This window comes from Sus scrofa, chromosome 4, assembly GCF_000003025.6.
Source record: "Sus scrofa isolate TJ Tabasco breed Duroc chromosome 4, Sscrofa11.1, whole genome shotgun sequence".
NCBI lineage: Eukaryota > Metazoa > Chordata > Mammalia > Artiodactyla > Suidae > Sus > Sus scrofa.
In genome coordinates, this window is record NC_010446.5 from 36,882,509 (window position 1) to 36,902,898 (window position 20,390).

Here is a 20,390-nt window from a genome sequence, read left to right on the forward strand (position 1 = left end):
TCATGTATGTTGTTGTCCATTTGTACATTCAGCCTATTAAATATCCCACTACTATCAAAAATTAAAATCACAATGATAATGAGTTTCATCCTTTGATGCCATTACTGTTCACATTCAGAACTAGGCCCAGGTTTGACTCTATCACACCCAACCCAAGGAAGGATTGATACACTAAATGGCCTGAAAAGTATGCTTTTGATTGTCGAGGAGATATATACACATGCATGTACTCATACATGTCAGTCTCTCCAGCTGTTCTTGTGAGAATCATAGGCCCAATCCCTGTAGCTTCTCACTCTGAGCAGGCTACATAGAGAAGCCCTGAAGCAAATTAATCCTCACAATTCAGATCAGCCCTTGGGATAGTTGGTTTAGGGTTTGTATTTGGAAGCTTGATCATTTTTCTTTGTCCATCACAGCTTAACTTGATGTCACTTCTGTGCTGTTCCATGCTGCTGTTGGCTTCTCATGATATCACAGTTTTAGCTGTTTTGCAGGGAGACTGAGATGCTCTCCAAGGTTCCTCCAAGTTGACTTTAGGCATACTACAAAGTCTGTGTTTAAGAAAGTCCATCCCAAACACATCCAATTTGCTAATAACATGTCCAGCATCAGAAGAGAATTAACAAAAACTTGATTCCATTTATGTAGATACAGTTCTCACTATAAAGTGTGATTTTTGAACTTCCTTAGTTTTCAACAATGGTATTGGTGAGTGGTAGAAAAAGGTTTTTTTGGAAAAACTAGTGAGTTTAGGGGAAGAAACATAAAATGTAAAATATAGTCATAAGTGAAACAAAAGCCAAACCACAAAGAGATACCACCTCACACCCAGGAGGATGGCTAGAATCAAAAAGACAGATGATACGTGTTAGTGAAGATATAATAGAACCAGAAGCCCTCACCTGCTGGTGATAAGATGGTACAGTCAATTTGTAAAATAGTCTGTAGACATAGAGTTGCCAAACAAAGAATTACCACATTACCCTGCAATTCTGCTCCTAGGTATGTATCCAAGAGAAAGGAAAACATATGCCCACACAAAAACTTGTACACAAATGCTCAGAGCAGCATTGTTCATAATAGCCAAAAAGTAGAAACAATCCAAATGTCCATCAACTGACAGACAAATTGTTGTATATCCATATAATAGAATATTACTCAGCAATGAAAAGGAATGAAGAACAGATTCATGCCACAACATGGATGAATCTTAAAAACATTATGCTACTTGAAAGAAACCAGTCACAAAAGACCACCATATGGTGTGATTCCACTTATATGACATGTCCAGAATAGGCAAATATAGAGAGACAGAAGGTAGATTAGTGGGTACATAGGGTTTAGGTGGGGATGGGATAATGGAGGTGACAGCCAAAGGGTATGAGGTTTCTTTGAAAAGAAGAAAATTGTAGGGATGGTTGTACAACTGAATACACTAAAACCCACTGGCTCATACAGTTTAAACAGGTGTATTTAATATGAGTTGCATCTCAATAAAACTGTTAACAAAGAAGTCATCAAAACATTAGGATAGCTTATAACCTAAGCATTTGGGTCCAAGTTATAGTTTTTATGATTCTTGGGCTATTTTTTAAATCTCTGATGAGATTCTTTTTAGAGAGAAAAGGTGCATAGCATGGCTGTTAAAGAGCAAAGGCTTTGGATCAGACATACGAGGATCAGCTGGTGGCTTCACACGTTCAAGTTGTTGTCTTTGAGCAAATTATCTAACTTTTCTAAGTTTCAGTTTCTTAAATTGTTGAGAATAGTAATCTCCTAGGGTTATTATTAGAGGCCCACAGGAAGTGCACAATGAATGTTAGCCACACCTAATGTTAAAAAAATTTAGTTATCTCATCAATATGACTATCTAAAACTGGAATTAACAAATATTGCCTGTGAGCAGGGCACAGTGCAAAATGACTGCAATAGAGAGAAGATATGTAGTAGGCACTGAGTCGTGGTAGGGGAGTTGTTAAAAGAATGAGAATTTTCCTTCACTCCTAGGATTCTACTGTCTGGTGAGGGGCGCTGAGAGTAGAGGGTATCCCTTTAAGATAGGAGTTTGTACCAAGTACGCAGGAGCAAGAGAGGCCAATCAAAGGAACTCAATGGAAGGTATATTGGAGATGAGACCCAAGCTGAGTACTGAAGAATGAGGAAATTTAGCCCAGTAAAGGCCAGCAGGGCTCCTCTGGTGACAGAAACAGAGCAAGCAAAACCCCTGGAAAGCCCTCTTATATGTCAACTCTCAAATTTATATCTCCCAAATCCCAGGCTTCTACATTAACTGCAAACTCAAAATCTTTGCTTGCATGGCTCATAGGCTTCTTAACCTTTCTCCCACCTGTGGTCCACTCACAGCCTTCCCCATCTCTGACGATTCCAACTCCATTCTACCCGATGCTTGTGGCAAAAACATTGGAGTTATTTTCTGCTACTTCATTCCTGCATCCAGTCTGTCAGGGAATCCTCTTGACTCTACCAAAATATATGTAGACTCCGAGTCCATCTCAAACCTGTTACTGCTCCCATCAGCTCTTGCCTGCTGCAACTTGTGCCCATCTGCGTTCTTCTACACAGCATCCAGAGTGATCCTTTTCAAATAAAAGCAGAACGTGGAACTTTTCTGGTTCAAACTCTATAGTCTGGGTTTCACTCAGAATCAAAGCTAGAGTCCTAACGAGGGCAGACAAAGCTGTTGATGATCTGTTCCCTCAAGTATCCTCTTTCTCCTTCCCTCATTGCTCTCCCTTGACTTCATCTGGCGCTGACTGTTTGGCCAAGGTAGTGGTTTATTGCTTTTGGCCTTTGTACTATTGAAAAGGCAATAAATGTAACTAAGCAGGTGTGTGGGTTTCTTGCAGTACCAGCACCCATTGTCTTACTCCTTGTTTGCTTAAGCACTCACACACCTGGGGGGGGGTTGCCTAGGAAGCAAAGGTGGAGCCACTGAAGGCTTCAAGGTGATCAGAATTGCATCTAGACGATTCTGCTCTCAGCAAGGAGAAGGAATTTAAGGGGAACTCCTTTAGAAGCAGCAAGATTGAGGAAAGTTAGGAAGCTTTTACAACAGTCCAGGTGGGAGCCTGTGCCAGGACTCTGGTGGTTGGTGTGAATGGAGAGAATATCCAGATTCCAGAATTAAGGTAGAATTGGCAGGACCTAGTGCTTGATCGCATACAGGGCTTTTGGCTTGAGTCACCTGGTGGATGAACTTACTGAACATGGGATTTATATAGGAAGATAAAACTTGAAAACAAGTTCTAGTAAAAATGTGAATTTCCTTTTGGACATTTTGATTTGGAAGCATTCAAGAATAGCTACCATGGGCAGCAATGGAATTTAGGTTCCTAGGCTCATGGGAAGAGGTCCCGGCTGGGACATTTAGCAGCGACATTTCTAAAAGCGTTTTTATTCTAAATAGAATTATTGTTTTCCTTTTCTCACATCTCACTTTTCACTTAAACTCCTCTATGATAACATTTCTGGGAACACACCTTATGGGCAGCCTCAGTTTCTTGTCCCCTCTTCCTGCCTTCTCTAGTAATTAAAAAATCATAGCTGTCTTGAAATCGGCTGCCCTAACCCACTGGAGCAAAAGTGTGGGGAAGGCCTGGTTCCTAAAGCACGTGAACATTGCACTTTTTGTGCCCGCATTTCTCCTACAACTGGGAGTGAGCTCCAGAACAGAGTGGCGAGTTCTCGTCCTCTTTCGGTGTCGAGAAAACTCTTCCCTTCCTTCTTCGTCTTTCTCAGGACCAGTCCGTCTGGCCTCCACCCCCTCACCGGCTCGGAGCGTGGCTTTCCTTACTGTGGACGGTGCGGGTGGGAACTCGAGCGGGGAGTACAGGCTGCAGCCGCGGCCGCCACCGCGGCGAGGCCCCGGCTGGTTCGGGCTTTAAGGGCGACGCATCCCCAGGGCCGTTGGGTCGCGTGTCACCCGCAGCCGTTGGCAGCGGCACTGGCCCCAGGTCCAGAGGAGGTTGGGGCTGCCCGCGCGGCCCTGGTTCGGCCCGGGAGCCTCAACAGGCGCGTGACCGCCCCGAGCGCGGGCGCGGCTCCCAGGCCCCCGGCGGCCCGCTGCTCGGCGCCCACATTGTCCTGGCTCCATAGCAACTCAGGCGGCGCGGGGGCCACAGCGGCCGGCGCAACCCGGGTCCGCGCGCCGCTCCGCGTCGCCATCCGCTCCCGGGGCCGGACGGCCCGCGCCCAGGGTGTCCTGACCGCCCGCGCGGTGCCGGGGGCGCGGGCGGCGGCGGCGGTGGCGGCAGCATGCCCGAGAAGCGGCTCACGGCCGGTAGGTGGGCGGCCGGGGCCCGGGCGCGGTACGGCGGCCGCCGCTCTTGCCCGGCGGAGCAGCCTCTCCGCGCACCACCTCGGGGCTTCCTTCTCGGCCCCGCATTCGAAGCCCTGGCTTCAGAGCTGTCTCATCGCCTTTATTACGAATGCAGCTTCCCCCTGCCCTCTTTGTACAGTGCCTCGTTGGCACCGTCTTCCTTGATCTCGCTTAAGTCTCCGTTTTGCAGCGGGAGTAATAGAAGGCACCACCTAGTAAGGTGAACTCCAGGGTCGTGGTGAATTAGTGACCAAGCTGGATTCCAGAGGCCTTTCTTCCCCACTTCCACCTTGAATTCCAGCTGAAAATTCAATCCATGTGCAGAGGGGGAGCAGAGGGCCAAAATTTTTACAGAGCTTGCCCACGTATAAAGCAGGGCTAAGTACTGTCTCGAATTATTTCATTTACTTTAAAAGGAAATCAGATTTGAGTGAGATAATGTAATATTTTATCTTGTTTCAGAGCCACCAGCTATTACAGAAGAAGAATTTGTAAGTACAATTTAGAGGGCTACTTTTCTGTTTTCTTGACTTTTTTCTTTAAGTAGATCATAGATCATAGAAAAAAGCTGTGTGTTTTCTTCTTTTTTGCCAAATGAGTATAATAGAAGCTTTGGTTTCCTAACACTAGTGCTGACTACAAGAAGTTCTTATTTTTTAACAGGTACATTTTTAAGAAGGAGCCAAATGATTTTTATGATGTATGCTATTCATTGTTTAAGTTCTTTTACATAAATTATTTAATTAAATTAATTTATTTAATTTTGCTAAACTTATTTTAATGACTCCATCAGAGGTAGGCTTTATCTCTGTGGTTTTCTTGTGATGTGGCTGTGCAGTTCCTGGTTACAGCAAACATTAGTAGGTGGCATCGATTGATAATAAGTGGTCAGTGTATAGTTATGATTCCTTCAAAAATCGACTTAATGTTCTCATCTGAAAAGTTGAGTAATGAGAACTTTGCCAGGTACATTATACATGTTGTCATTTAGGTGAGCGCTCTATCTAGGGTTTGGGGTTCTCCTATGATCCTCACTGTGTAGTTAAGGAATTTGCCCAGGGTAATACAGATAGGAGGCAGCAAGGTTTGATTCCAAGAGCTCTAAGCACGTCTCTAGATTACTTGCTTATGTCCTCCAGCACTTATTTCTCTTGTTAGTAAATTCTCTTATTTGCTTTTGGCTTTTTATTCAACACATGTGAGTGCCTCTGTATTCACATTGCATACATAGTCACACAGATGCTGAGGATAAGTCTCAAAAAGTCTTGTTAGGGGTTATGAAAATAGAGACTCTGCTAGCACGTTCCAGACCTTTGGTCCGCCACTGAGACAGCGAGACCCAGATAGAGGCACAGAGAGTGTGTCAGAAACTCCAACCATCTTCCTGTTGCTTTGACCTCACTTTGTGTGGTGGCACATTTCTTTCGGCTGCTTTCTGAACTGGTCTCCATACCAGCAGGAGGAAAGCATTTCTGGAGATAATCTTCTCCCATCCCAACACCAGCGGAAATTCTCTGACCAGCACCCAGCAACATTACCCTTAACCTCTGAGCTGTCTGCTAACCTCTCTACGTGTTTTCCCAGGTTATGGAAACTCATAGTATCTTGAAGATTCTATTAGCAATTCCTCTTTCTCTTGGTTTCTTTGATATCATGGTCTCTCAGTTCTCCCATCTCTCATTTTTATGTCCCCCCTTTCTGGCTTCTCTTTTTCCTTGCCCATGAAAGTGTTGACCCTTTTCAGGATTCTCTGGAGGAACTCCTCTTCTTCTGTAGCATCAGCTCCCCTCATTTCACAGGACTCCCAAATGTACACATCTCTTCTAGTGCCAGAACTCTGTATCTGTGGATTTATCATCGTCTTCAGCATCATTATCTGGATGTCCCTGCATCACTTCCATAAACTGAACCAGTCCTCCCCTCACTCCATTCTGTCTTCTGCTGCTTCTTATTTTCTTATTCTTATACCGCTGGCCATTCAGTCATCCAAGCCAGAACCTTTCTTCCTTTTCCTTCATCTCCCACCTGCAATCATTTACCAAGTTCCTATCATAACCAGATCTGTTTCTCCATCCTCACAGCTACTGTCTTAATCAGGCCCTCATCCCCAAGCCTGGACTTTGGCAGTAGTCCTATCACTGTCTCCAATATTCCTCTGCCAACTTCAGTTTTTCTTCGCCTAAGGCATAAACGCAAACTCCTGTGCATCAGCTCTGCTGGATTACTAACTGTGGCTTTGCTCTACCTTTAGATTTTTTTCTTTTTCCCATCACTCTACCTTGGCTATCAGATTGCTATTAACTTTAAAGAAAATTACTCGATTGCTCAGCGTGTTTATTAATCCTACTGTTACTGTTTCTTGAATGCTGCTTGCATGCGGGTATATAACCTCAGAAGAACCCTATTAGGTCGTTGTTAAAACCCACAGCTCATGGATGAGGAAGTCTGTGTCCACAGCGTTTAACTAGCCCAGCTTGAGGCCACACATCTAGTAATAGGCAGAGCCAGAAGGTCAAAAGCCTCCCTCTAGCATTCAGAATCTTTTCTATAACTTTTTATCCTTCTTTAACCTTACCTTCCACTATTTTCGATGTGATAAAGACACTGTTCATACTGGGTTTTTGTTTTTTTGTTTTGCTTTATAAAGTATTTCCACATTTCCTCTGCTCCAGCCAAACTGCCCTGCTTGCCTCCTTGCTTTTGCTGTTGAGTTTTCATCTCAGTTGCCCTCCCCTATCCGTTTCACAATCTTGCACATTCTTCAAGGTCCAGCTCATCTCCTCCAGGAAACCTTTCCAACCTAAAATTATCCAGATTGCCTTTGTGCAGCTTTTAGTTTGGGACCAGATCCTCAAATTCATAGGCTCACCAAGCATTATCTATAGATTAAATAATTCATGTTTTGCATATAATATTTAACTTTTTTTTTTCTCATCAGTATTCTTAGAAGTTATGTGGCAGAGATCTCTGGTTCCCCAAAATCCGTTCTACCATCTTCTTTTTTTTTGGGGGGGGCGCTTTTTGTCTTTTTAGGGCTACACCCAAGGCATGTGGAGGTTCTCAGGCTAGGGGTCCAATCGGAGCTGTAGGTGCTGGCTTACATCACAGCCACAACAGTGCGGGATCCGAGCTATATCTGCAATCTACACCACAGCTCATAGCAACGCCAGAACCTTAACCCACTGAGCAAGGCCAGGGATCAAACCTCCATCCTCATGGATGCTAGTCGGGTTTGTTAACCACTAAGCCATGACAGGAACTCCCGTTCTACCATTTTCTGTAATACATACTAGACATAATACTCTCCAGAATAAAGACTGCATTTTCTAGCTTCCCTTACAGCTAACTGTAACCAGATTTTGACTAATGGAAGGTACGCACAAGTGTTGTGTCCTACTCCTGCAAAGGCAATGTTTACTAATATTTAATAACCCCTGGGTCACACAGCTAGGAACTGGTCGAACCACAATTAGAACCTCTAAGACTCAAATAAATGTAAAGGGAGAGAACAAGCCTTTTTTCTTCTTTCCTGCTGGCCGGAATGAGGATGCGATCCTGGAACTGAAGCAGTCATCTTGGATCATGAGGTACAAGTGGAATCTTGAGGATGGCAGGGTCACAGCATCAAAGGGGCCCGAGCTCCTGATACACTGGGAAGTCACAATGCCAGTTCTCAACTGCTTATGATTACATGAGACATAGAAACTTCTGTGTTATTGAAATAGCCCTATTTACTTTGGCTTTCCATTATTGGCAGCAGAGTCCTAATGTGCTTCCATGTTCATAGGAATGTTTTTCTCATTGCATTTTCTCACTCAATCATCTAAAAAGTACAGTGCTATTGTGTCCGCAGACTATTTTAACCTTTACATGGGGTTTTATTCTTCAGAGGAGAGAGTAGCATTTAGAATAAATCATTTGTGGTCAGGGACACATTACCTTGTATATATTTTAACTTTCTGTTTGTAAATTTTGTAATTTCTTAACAAAACTGTGAACTCCTGTAGGGCTAATATTATGACTTAGTACACCTTAATATTCCCTATAGTGAGTAGCACAATTCCCAGAGTGTGTTATTAGATGATTAATAAATTTTGGTTGAATATTTTAATATATAATTATTAGTGTAATTTGCCTCACTTATATTCATTTTTTACAAAGCTTCACCTTATAAATATTCTGTATTTCCTAAGCACCTCTTTCTTGGCATTTTTTTCTACCTTACCGTCTATTAACTTTATATTTAATATATATTTGATAATTCTCTCAGGGAAAAATATATAAAAAACATATTCAGTTTTCTCATTAGTTCCTTTGAGGGTGTATTTTTAATTATATAAGCAATGTATAAATACATTCCTACAAATAAATGATAAAAGTAATAAATTGAATGCTTCTCTTCATTACTTCCCTCAAATCTCAGCCTCTTTTTCGTATTCCATAAGAACTGAAATATAAATTTATCATAGTAAGAGTAGTATAATTCAGACTGCTTTATGTTTGATACATTGGGATTTGATTGTGTATACATAATTTTTTATTGTAAAATATACATAAATTATACTTACATTTTAACCTTTTTTTTTTTTTTTTTTTTTTTTTTGCTTTTTAGGGCCATACCCAGAGCATATGGAAGTTCCCAGGCTAGGGGTTGCATCTGCAACCTACACCACAGCTCATGGTAACACCAGATCCCCAGCCCACTGAGCGAAGCCAGGGATCGGATCCACATCCTCATGGATACTAGTCAGATTCGTTTCCACTGTGCCACGATGGGACCCCCTCCCCCCATTTTAACCATTTTTTAAGTGTATGATTTTTTTTTTAACCTTTTTTTTCACCATGCCTACAGCTTGTGGAAGTTCCCGGGCCCCAGATCTTCTAAGTGTATGATTTCAGTGGCATTAAGCACAATCACATTGTGTAGCCATCACCACTGTTCATCTCCAGAACTTGTTCATAATGTCAGACTGAAATTCTGCATCCATTAAATAATAACTTTCCATCACCCCTCCTCCAGCCTCCAGTTACCATTATTCTACTTTCAGTCTTTATGAACTTGACTGTTAATAGGTAACTTGTATTAAGTGGAATAATACAGTATTTGTCCTTTTGTGTTTGGCACATTTCATTTAGCAAGACTTTTTCAGGGATCATCCATATTCTTGCATGTATCAGAATTTCATTGCTTTGTAAGGCTGGATAATAATTCCATTATATGTTCATACCATATTTTATTTTATCCTTTCATACATCAACGGACATTTGGGTGGTTTCCACCTTTTGGCTATTGCTGGGTCATCTGATAATTACATGTTTGGCTTTTTGGGGAATGGTGGCTGTACCATTTCACATCCCCACCAGCAGTGTACAGAGGTTGCAATTTCTCCACATTCTTCTCAGCACTTGTTATTTGTCATTAAAAAAAGAAAACTGTGGCCAGCCCTGTAGATGTGAAGTGATGCCTTGTTTTGTTTTTTAAACTGAAGTTCATTTACTGGACTGTGTTAATTTCAGGTGTGTAGCAAAGTGATTCAGTTATACACACATATCTATTTTTTCAAACTCTTTTGCATTATAGGTTATTAGAAAATACTAAGTATGGTTTCCTGTGCTTATTTTGGTTTTGATTTACATTCATGTTGCTGCTGAGGTTCAGCATCTTTTCATGTGCTTATTGACCATTTGTACATCTTTGGGGAAATATCTATTCAAGTCCTTTGCCCATTAAACGAATTTGGGTTATTTTTTTCTTGCTGACTCTTTTATTAGAGTTCTTTGTGTATTCTGTGTGGCTTTTTTTTTTTTTTTGGCTATACCTACAGCATATGGAAGTTCCCGGGCCTGGGATCGAACCCATGCTACAGCAGTGACCCCAGCCACTGCAATGAAAATGCCATGTCCTTAACCTGCTGTGCCACAAAAGAACTCGTATATTCTGGATATTAAACCCTTAGGTTGTCTTTTCACTTTCCTAATAGAGTCCTTTGATTCACAAGTTTTTATTTTAAGTTTATTTTTATTTTCAGTCTCATTCATTTTTTTTTCTTTCATTGTTCATGCTCTAGATGTGATATTTAAGAATATATTGGAGCTCCTGCTATGGCGCAATGGCATAGGCAGCATCTTGGGAGCACCGGGACATGGGTTTGATCGCCAGCCTGGCATAGTGGGTTAAGAAGCTGTTGCTTAGTTTGCGGCTGCAGCTTGGATCCGATCCCTGGCTTGGGAGCTCCACATGCCACGGGGCAGCCAAAAAAAAAAAAAAAAATCTGTTGCCAAATCCAAAGTCATGAGGAGTTATCTTTGTGTTTTCTTCTAAGTATTTTATAGTTTTAGCCATTATGTTTAGGTCTTTGATCCAATCTGACTCAATTTTTGACGATGTTATGAGGATAAGGTCCAACTTCATTCTTTTGTTGCATGTGGATCTGCAGTTTTCCTAACACTGTTTGTTGAATGTCCTGTCTCCATTGAATGGTCTTGCCACCCTTGTTGAAAATCATTTGACCATATATGAAAGGATTTATTTCTGGAGTTTATTCTATTCTAGTGGTCTCTATGTCTGTCTGTATACCAATACCACTTTGTTTTGATTACTGTAGTTTTGAAATCAGGATATATAATTCCTTCAGTTTTTTTGTTCTTTTTCAATATTATTTTGGCGAGTCAAGATTTCTTGAAATTCCATGTGAATTTTAGGATGGGTTTTTCATTTCTATAAAAAAAAAGACATTGAGATTTTGATGGATATTTGTATTAAACCTGTAGATTGCTTTGGGTAGGTGGTATTGTCATTTTAGCAGTCTGGTCTTTCAGTTCCTGAATGTGGTGTTTCTTTGCATTTATTTATATATTCTCTAATTTCTTTCAGCAGTTTTTTAGTTTGCAGTGTGTAAGTCTTTCCCTCCTTGGTTGTTATTGTTTTCTCTGCTACTGTGCATGGATTTATTTTCTTAATTTCCTTTTTGGATGTACATACCTTTTTAATATTAGGATATATATTTGAAGTTACTAATGAAATTTCTAACCAAGAGTTTTAATATTGATTTTTGTCTCTTTAGGGCCATACCCGCAGCATAAGGAGGTTCCCAGGCTAGGGGTCCAATCGGAGCTGTAGCTGCCAGCCTATGCCACAGCCACAGCAATGCGGGATCTCAACCACATCTGTGATCCACATCAACCACATCTGTGACCTACATCCCCACAGCTCATGGCAACATCACATCCTTAACCCAGTGAGCAAGGCCCGGGATTGGACTTATATCCTCATGGATACCAGTCGAGTTTGTTAACTGCTGAGCCATGACGGGAACTCCAATACTGAACTTTTATTTTATTTTTTATTTATTTTATTTTTTTGTCTTTTTGCCTTTTCTAGGGCCTCTTCCCATGGCATATGGAGGTTCCCAGGCTAGGGGTCGAATTGGAGCTGTAGCCGCCATCCTACGCCACAGCCACAGCAACACCAGATCCGAGCCACGTATGTGACCTACACCACAGCTCACAGTAATGCCGGATCCTCAACCCACTGAGCAAGGCCAGGGATCGAACCCGCAACCTCATGGTTCCTAGTCGGATTCATTAACCACTGAGCCACGACAGAAACTCCCAATACTGATCTTTTAATACTCTTGAAGACTCTCTATTGATATGTCCCAGTAAGTACTAAAAACTTTTACACTGTTTTCTTTATACCCATTCAAAATTGCAAGAATTTATGTTAAGTTTTAAATTTAATAGTACTTCCTTTTTTCATGACAAATATAGTGTTAAACATCCTTAGGATAAACAAATTTAGATGTCAATGAAATGTTTCACTTATTTCAAAATGATGATATGGCAGTATATGCATGCATTTTGCGAGAAATCACCTTGTATCTAGCTGCTATGCTGCTAAAGATCCGTCTGTTGCCAGCAGATAGAAATACCTGGGATATGTGAAGGCAAAGATTTGGGGCCGTCATCTGTAGCCTTCCAGGATCTCCCCTCCCCCTTTCCTCCAGGCTGTCTGCACTCTGGGCTGTGAACTGTCCCTCTTGGACATGGCGAACAGAACCTCCTCCAGGAGTTTCCGTCATGGCTCAGTGGTTAACGAATCCGACTAGGAACCATGAGGTTCTGGGTTCGATCCCTGGCCTTGCTCAGTGGGTTAAGGATCCGGCGTTGCCCTGAGCTGTGGTGTAGGTTGGAGACATGGCTTGGATCCTGTGTTGCTGTGGCTGCGGTGTAGGCCAGTGGCTACAGCTCCAATTCGACCCCTAGCCTGGGAACATCCATATGCCTCAGGAGTGGCCCAAGAAATGGCAAAAAGTCCAAAAAAAAAAAAAAAAAAAGAAAAAAAGAAACTCCTCCAGCAGCTTCATAGAGTATAGGGGTATACGCTGCAGCTAGCTAATAAATCTGTGTTCAGGGGCGTTAGCAACTCTTTGGCAGTGCTCAATGCCTGGGTATCAGATGTGGCTCATAAATCATCATCTCCAGGGGAGGGAATTGGATCTGAGAAGTCCCAAACAAGGTTACTCAAAACCAGAGCTCACCATCCTGGGAGCGCCAGCCATCCCTGAGTGAGCCTGGTTGCCTTGAGGGCTGAAGAGGTCCACTTTGATGTGACCCATTAGATTCCAGTGTCTGTCCACACGTCTGCATGTCATTGTCATACCTGGTGGTAGGCTCTGGTCTGGTGATGGGCTTGTTTAGAAAGGAGAAAGGAATTTACGTATATTTTAGGAAGAAGAAGGGAAAAATAGATCCATCTTCATAGGATTGTACCCTGTTTCCAAAACTGTACCTATCTCCGGATCCATGATAATATTCCCAATGTGTGTCAGTTTGGGATTCTGCATTGGAAATTAGATGCATGGCTTTGGTCTGATGTGTGAGGGGCTTGAATGGAAGTTGGAAACTTGGATTATTTTTCTACTTGTGCCATTGGCTAACTCTGATCACCTTTATTGTGTTTCGCCTTCCAGCCTCTCTTTCCTCATGTATTTCTCTCTCTGCTCTGCAGTATTGCCTCTCCTGTGTATACTTTTAAATATAGCATTTGAAGTTATTTGAAATACAATTCAAATGCCGTTTTCCCCACTTGAGTCTTTTCTGATTCCCTTACCAAATCACATCTTTCCCTCCTTTGAGAGGGAACGTTTTGTGTTTTCCTATGGCGTGTATTATATTCTTTCTTGGACTTTGTTTTTTGCCCATGTCTCCTTTTCTCTTCCTTGTTTAGAAGATCTTCTTTGTATATCTTGCATCTTTTAGAGTTGGAAGAAATTGTCATTTATCTCATTGGAGGGTTCAGCAAAATGATTTTTTAAGCAATAAAAATTTTTACCTATTAAAATTAGCAAGCACATACAAACTCTTCTGTTTAACCCTCTGTCGGGAAGAAATTGGAGAAGTTTGGACTAAAAATGGAAAAGCTGACTTCACTTTCACAGATGGCACACCTGTAATACATGAAAAAACAGGTTTCAAGAGTGTATTCAATTCTGAAAGCATGTTCCTACGTTCCATTGCGTCATTCAGCAGAGAATCTGTGTTGCAAATTTTGCAGTTAGGTTCACGGAATGATGTAATGGAGGAATTGATTGTAACTCAGTCTTCCTCTTGATTGTACCACTAACCATCTCCAGTTTACTGGTTATTTGGAAGATGTTAAACCTTAATATGGAGACTTAGTTCATTTACTACAGCCAAGTGACTGGATTGTGGGAATCTATTGAGAGTAACTGAGCTGCTTCTGCAGATCAAGGCTTTCCGTTTTTTAAACCAGATTGTCTTGAGAATAAAGGATTTATCAGGTTCTCAGGTTCACTCGACTTTGTCACGGATGTGACAAGATATCTGAACACATTGAACTAGAAACTGCAGTGGGAAATATACTCATTTATTTAGAGAAATGCAGGCCTTCCTATTAAAGTGTGACAGGATTGAGCAGATGGCCCTTGGAGGTTACACTTATTTCCAATGTGGAACAAACTGCCCTGATACCAGCAGAAACACTGATGTTTAATATTGATAGACCTTAAGATATAATTTTGGAAAAGAAGAGTTCCTGTTGTGGCGCAGTGGTTAATGAATCTGACTAAGAACCATGAGATTGCGGGTTCGATCCCTGGCCTTGCTCAGTGGGTTAAGGATCCCACGTTGCCGTGAGCTGTGGTGTAGGTTGCAGACGTGGCTCGGATCCCGCGTTGCTGTGGCTGTGGTGTAGGCCAGCGGCTGCAGCTCCGATTCGACCCCTAGCCTGGGAACCTCCATATGCTGTGAGAGCAGTCCAAGAAATGGCAAAAAGACAAAAAATAATAATAGTAATTTGGAAAAGAAATACAGATTTTTGATGTATTTGAGTCCTACTTTAAGTGTCCATGGTTGTAAGAAGTGCAAACTGAGGATGTGACTGCAGGCCCAGCAAACACCCTCTCAATGTGGTTGGGCTCCAGGGCACCTGAGGCAGCTGTGAGCATAGTGCTCCCTGCAGGGTCAGGGCAGTGCTGCTTGAGGAGGGTGTGCAGACTGGTGCCGTCTGAGAACTCTCGTCAGTCTGTCCGGAAATGAGTTTAGAAATTGAGGCGTTCCTGTTGCGGCTCAGCAGAAACGAATCTGACTAGCATCCATGAGGACGCAGGTTCAGTCCCTGCCCTCGCTCAGTGGGTTAAGGATCTGGCATTGCTGCGAGCTGTGGTATAGGTTGCAGACACAGCTCAGATCCTGTGTTGCTCTGACTCTGGTGCAGGCCAGTGGCTACAGCTCTGATTCGACCCCTAGTCTGCGAACCTCCATATGCTGAGGGTGAGGCCCTAAAAAGGCAAAAAGAAAAAAAAAAAAAAAAAGGAATCGAGAGTCAGCATTGAGAATCTTTAAGATAATTTGACAGAATATTGAATTTAATAATAAAAAAGTTGGGCCTATTATATTTTTTTCATTTTCTAGTAATTCATTCATGTATATATATATGGTCTTTTTAGGGTCACACCTGCAGCATATGGAAGTTTTCAGGCTAGGGGTCAAATCGGAGCTGCAGCTGCCAGCCTACACCACAGCTGCAGCAACACAGGATCTAAGCTGCGTCTGCAAACTACACCACAGCTCAGGGCAACACCAGATCCTTAACCCATTGAGAAGGTGGGATTGAACCCATGTCTTCATGGAGACCAGTCAGGTTTGTTACTGCTGAGCCACGATGGGAACTCCCCAGTCTTATTTATATGTTACAGAATTATCTGTCTGAAATGGATTAGAGGAAAAAACAAAACAGGTACTGCATCACAGGTGGTTTGGAAAGCACTAAGAGTCTCTTAGAAGTGTGAGGTATCTGGAAATGAATATATTAATCTGAGAATTCTCTAGAAATTTCTGGCAGTGTGATCAAGTTCTAGATGATATTTAGGTTTACCAGACTTTATGAAATACACATTTTGTTTTACAGCTAAAAATTAAACAGGAGTTCCCATTGTGGTTCAGTGGTTAAAGAATCCGACTAGGAGCCATGAGGTTGAGGGTTTGATCCCTGGCCTCACTCAGTGGGTTAAGGATCCAGCATTGCTGTGAGCTGCGGTATAGGCCGCAGACACAGTTCTGATTAGACCCCTAGCCTGGGAACCTCCATATGCCGTGGGTGCAGCTCTGGAAAAGACAAAAAACAGAACAAAAAAACAAAGTGACTGTTTTAGAAAAACTAACAGGGGACACTACCCTATTACTATTTTTTTTCATTTTTTTATTACTCAAATGAATTTATCACATCTGTAGTTGTATAATGATCATGACAATCTGATTTCACAGGATTTCCATCCCACAGCCCAAGCATATCCCCCCACCCCCAAAACTGTCTCCTCTGGAGACCATAAGTTTTTCAACGTCTGTGAGTCAGCATCTGTTCTGCAAAGAAGTTCAGTCTGTCCTTTTTTCGGATTCCACATGTCAGTGAAAGCATTTGATGTTGGTGTCTCATTGTATGGCTGACTTCACTTAGCATGATAGTTTCTAGGTCCATCCATGTTGCTAAAAATGCTGGTATTTCGTTCCTTTTGATGGCTGAGTAATATTCCATTGTGTATACGTACCACATCTTCTGGATCCACTCCTCTGTCACTGGACATTTCGGTTGTTTCCATGTCTTGGCTATTGTAAATAGTGCTGCAATGAACATTGGAGTACATGTGTCTTTGCGAGTCGTGGTTTTCTCTGGATAGATGCCCAGGAGTGGGATTGCTGGATCAAATGGTAGTTCTGTGTTTAGTTTTCTGAGGCATCTCCATACTGCTTTCCACAGTGGTTGCACCAATTTACAATCCCACCAACAGTGTACTAGGGTTCCTTTTTCTCCACACCCTCTCCAGCACTTATTGTTTGTAGACTTTTGGATGATGGCCATTCTGGCTGGTGTAAGGTGGTACCTCATCGTGGTTTTGATTTGCATTTCTCTAATAATGAGTGATGCCGAACATCTTTTCATGTGTTTCTCAGCCATCTGTATGTCTTTTTTGGATCTTCCGCCCATTTTTGGATGGGGTTGTTTGTTTTTTTGGTATGGAGCTACAGAAAGTGTTTATAAATTTTGGAGATAAATCCCTTGTCAGTTGATTCATTTGCAAAGATTTTCTCCCATCCTGTGGATTGTCTTTTTGTGTTGTTTAGGGTTTCCTTTGCTGTGCAGAAACTTTGAAGTTTGAGTAGGTCCCATTTGTTTATTTTTCTTTTTATTGTCAATACTCTGATAGGTGAATCTGAGAAGATGTTGCTGTCGTTTATGTCAGAGAGTGTTTGGCCTATGTTTTCCTCTAGGAGTTTGATAGTGTCTGGACTTATATCTAGGTCTCTAATCCATTTGGAGTTTATTTTTGTGTATGGTCTTAGGGAGTGTTCTAATTTCATTCTTTTCCATGTGTCTGTCCAGTTTTCCCAGCACCGCTTATTGAGCAAGCTGTCCTTTCTCCATTGTATAGTCTTGCTTCCTTTGTCATAGATTAGTTGGCTGTAGGTGTATGGGTTTAATTCTGGGCTTTCTATCCTGTTCCACTGATCTATATGTCTGTCTTTGTACCAGTACCATGCAGTTTTGACAACTGTTGCTTTTTAGTATAGTCTGGAGTCCGGGAGCCTGATTCCTCCAGCTCCATTTTTCTTTTTCAGGATGTCTTTGGCTATTCTGGGTCTTGTGTGCTTCCAAACAAACTTTAAAATATTTTGTTCAAGTTCTGTGAAAAATGTCCTTGGTAATTTGATAGGGATTGCACTGAATCTGTAGATTGCCTTGGGTAGTATAGTCATTTTGATAATATTAACTCTTCCAATCCACGAGCATGGTATATCTTTCCATCTATTTGTGTCATCTTTGATTTCTTTCATCAGTGGCTTGTAGTTTTCAGAGTACAGGTCTTTTGTTTCTTTAGGTAGGTTTACTCCTAGGTATTTTATTCTTTTGGATGCGATGGTAAATGGGATTGCTTCCCTAATTTCCTTTTCTGCTTTTTTATTGTTAGTATATAGAAACACTATCGATTTCTGTGTATTGATTTTGTATCCTGCGACTTTGCCAAATTCACGGATGAGCTCTAACAGTTTTCTGGTAGAGTCTTTAGGATTCTCTAGGTATAGTATCATGTCATCTGCAAATAGGGATAGTTTTACTTCTTCCTTTCCAATTTGGATTCCTTTTATTTCTTTTACTTCTCTGATTGCTGTGGCTAGGACTTCCAGAACTATATTGAAGAGTAGTGGCGAGAGCAGACAACCTTGTCTTGTTCCTGATCTCAGTGGGAATTCTTTCAGCTTTTCACCATTGAGAATGATGTTCGCTGTGGGTTTGTCGTATATGGCCTTTATCATGTTGAGGTAGGTTCCCGTTATGCCCACTTTCTGAAGGGTTTTTATCAGAAATAGGTGTTGAATTTTGTCAAAGGCTTTTTCCGCATCTATTGAGAGGATCATATGGTTTTTATTCTTCAGTTTGTTAATGTGGTGTATCACACTGATGGATTTGCGGATATTGAAGAACCCTTGCATCCCTGGGATAAATCCCACTTGATCATGATGTACAATCCTTTTAATGTATTGTTGGATGCGGTTTGCTAGTATTTTGTTGAGGATTTTTGCATCGATGTTCATCAGTGATATTGGCCTGTAGTTTTCTTTTTTTGTGGAGTCTTTGTCTGGTTTTGGTACCAGGGTACCCTATTACTCTTACTAATTTAAAATACTCTTCCAATCTGTGGATTTTTAGTTTTGGGGATTTTTTTCTTTTTTTTTCTTTTTTTTTTTTTTTGCTGCTCCCATGGCATGTGGAAATTCCTGGACCACATTCAAAGTATTCAACTCCCACCACAGCAGCCGCCCGAGCCATTGCAATGACAGCGCCAGGTCCCTAACCTGCTGTGCTGCAAGGGAGCTCCCCATCTGTGGATTTTTGATCATGAGGCCAGTAGTGCAAAATCTGACCACCCTTACCATCGCACAATGCCTTTTACCTAGGAAATCCTCACAATATTTATTGAAATCAGTTTACATCACCTAAGAGTTAGCAGAAAGTAGATAGTTTGCTAAAGGAAGTCCAGAAAATTAAAGCACCTTTAAAGGTAAAATTTGAAAGATTTTAGCCTTTTAGTCCCCACCAAATGTTACCTGCCTAGTTCTGCTTTATTAGACCTTTGCCAATCAGACATTGGTTGGAGCATGTATTACTAAAGCACCACTGTGAGGATAGTAGGTTTGTGAGCCTGAGTTTATTGTTTGTTGTGGTTGAGAATTTTTGTTCTAGCCAGTTTCGATTTTTACTTTCTTTGATAATCACTTAAATGTGCTAAGTGACTGTTTATAACTCTATTCTGCTACTGCAATTACGTAAGGAAATTACCCTGAAAATCTATTTTCCAAAGTAGGTATTAGTATACTATACTATCTTCCTTACACTTTCCCACTATACTTCAACAAATTTTTAAAAAATTGGCTAGTATAAGAAGAAAATTATCAGCCATATGGAATTAATAGTCTTGTGTCATGTTGTCAACTTTCATGTTAGATTTGCAAAATTGAAATATAATTGTGAATAGCACAGTAAGCACATATACTGTACAGAAGGGTATGCAATGATGTGCTTTGGACACAATGGAAACAATTGCTAATAATGTAAGGTGTTTTATTTGGAAGAGAGAATTTGTTCTTGGCAGTAGCTTTCCAGTTTTGCCAACCTTCCAAGTGACTCTCCGGGTGGATGAGATGGTTATGGAAGACAATGTGTACAATCTCTATTCTTAGAACACATACACTGTCAGGGTTTCTTCATGCAAAAGTTAAGCAGGATCCTGATTCCTAAAACTATCTCATTCTGTGGGGGAGGGCAGTGGATTACTTTCTTCACTTAGTTTATCACTCCCATTAGGCAGTTTAAAAAATTTTTCATTCTGGGAGTTCCTGTCATGGCTCAGTGGTTAACGAATCCGACTAGGAACCATGAGGTTGCAGGTTCGATCCCTGGCCTTGCTCAGTGGGTTAAGGATCCGGCGTTGCTGTGAGCTGTGGTATAGGTTGCAGACGTGGCTCGGATCTGGTGTTGCTGTGGCTGTGGCTCTGGCATAGGCCTGTGGCTACAGCTCCGATTAGACCCCTAGCCTGGGAACCTCCATATGCTGTGGAAGCAGCCCAAGAAATGGCAAAAAGCCAAAAAAAAAAAAAAAAGATAGAAAAAAAAATCTTCATTCTGAATTTCGTCTGAACCCCAAACACTGATTCTGTCTTTCTTGACTCTGCCTTTATTTTTATGAAGCAAGTATTTTTAGTAAAGTCTGTGGGAAATTTAACATGTGTGATATTTGGTACTTATTTATGTTTCTTTAAGTGTCATGTTGTATTTCTCATGTGTTCTGTTTGCTAACTAAGCACAGTAGCAAGGGTCTTTTTGTTTTTTGTTTTTTTGTTTTTGTCTTTTTGCCTTTTCTAGGGCTGCACCCGAGGCACATGGAGGTTCCCGGGCTAGGGGTCTAATCAGAGCTGTAGCCACCGGCCTATACCAGAGCCACAGCATCGTGGGATCCGAGCCGCGTCTGCG

General features: G+C 41.6%; 1 protein-coding gene across 7 annotated transcripts in view; it reads left to right on the forward strand.

The window, feature by feature from the left end:
- RGS22 (regulator of G protein signaling 22) overlaps nt 1,297-20,390 on the forward strand; it is a 159,081-nt gene continuing 139,987 nt past the window's right edge. For 5 of the 7 annotated variants that reach the window (XM_021089052.1, XM_021089053.1, XM_021089054.1 and 2 more), the window contains exons 1-2: nt 4,164-4,303; nt 4,805-4,833. In XM_021089052.1, the coding sequence (XP_020944711.1) occupies nt 4,279-4,303; nt 4,805-4,833 (54 nt within the window). In that variant the 5' untranslated portion in view covers nt 4,164-4,278. Of the gene's footprint in view, nt 3,153-4,163; nt 4,304-4,804; nt 4,834-20,390 lie in introns of those variants that run through there. The other 2 variants (XM_021089055.1, XM_021089056.1) reach the window with 2 other exon arrangements.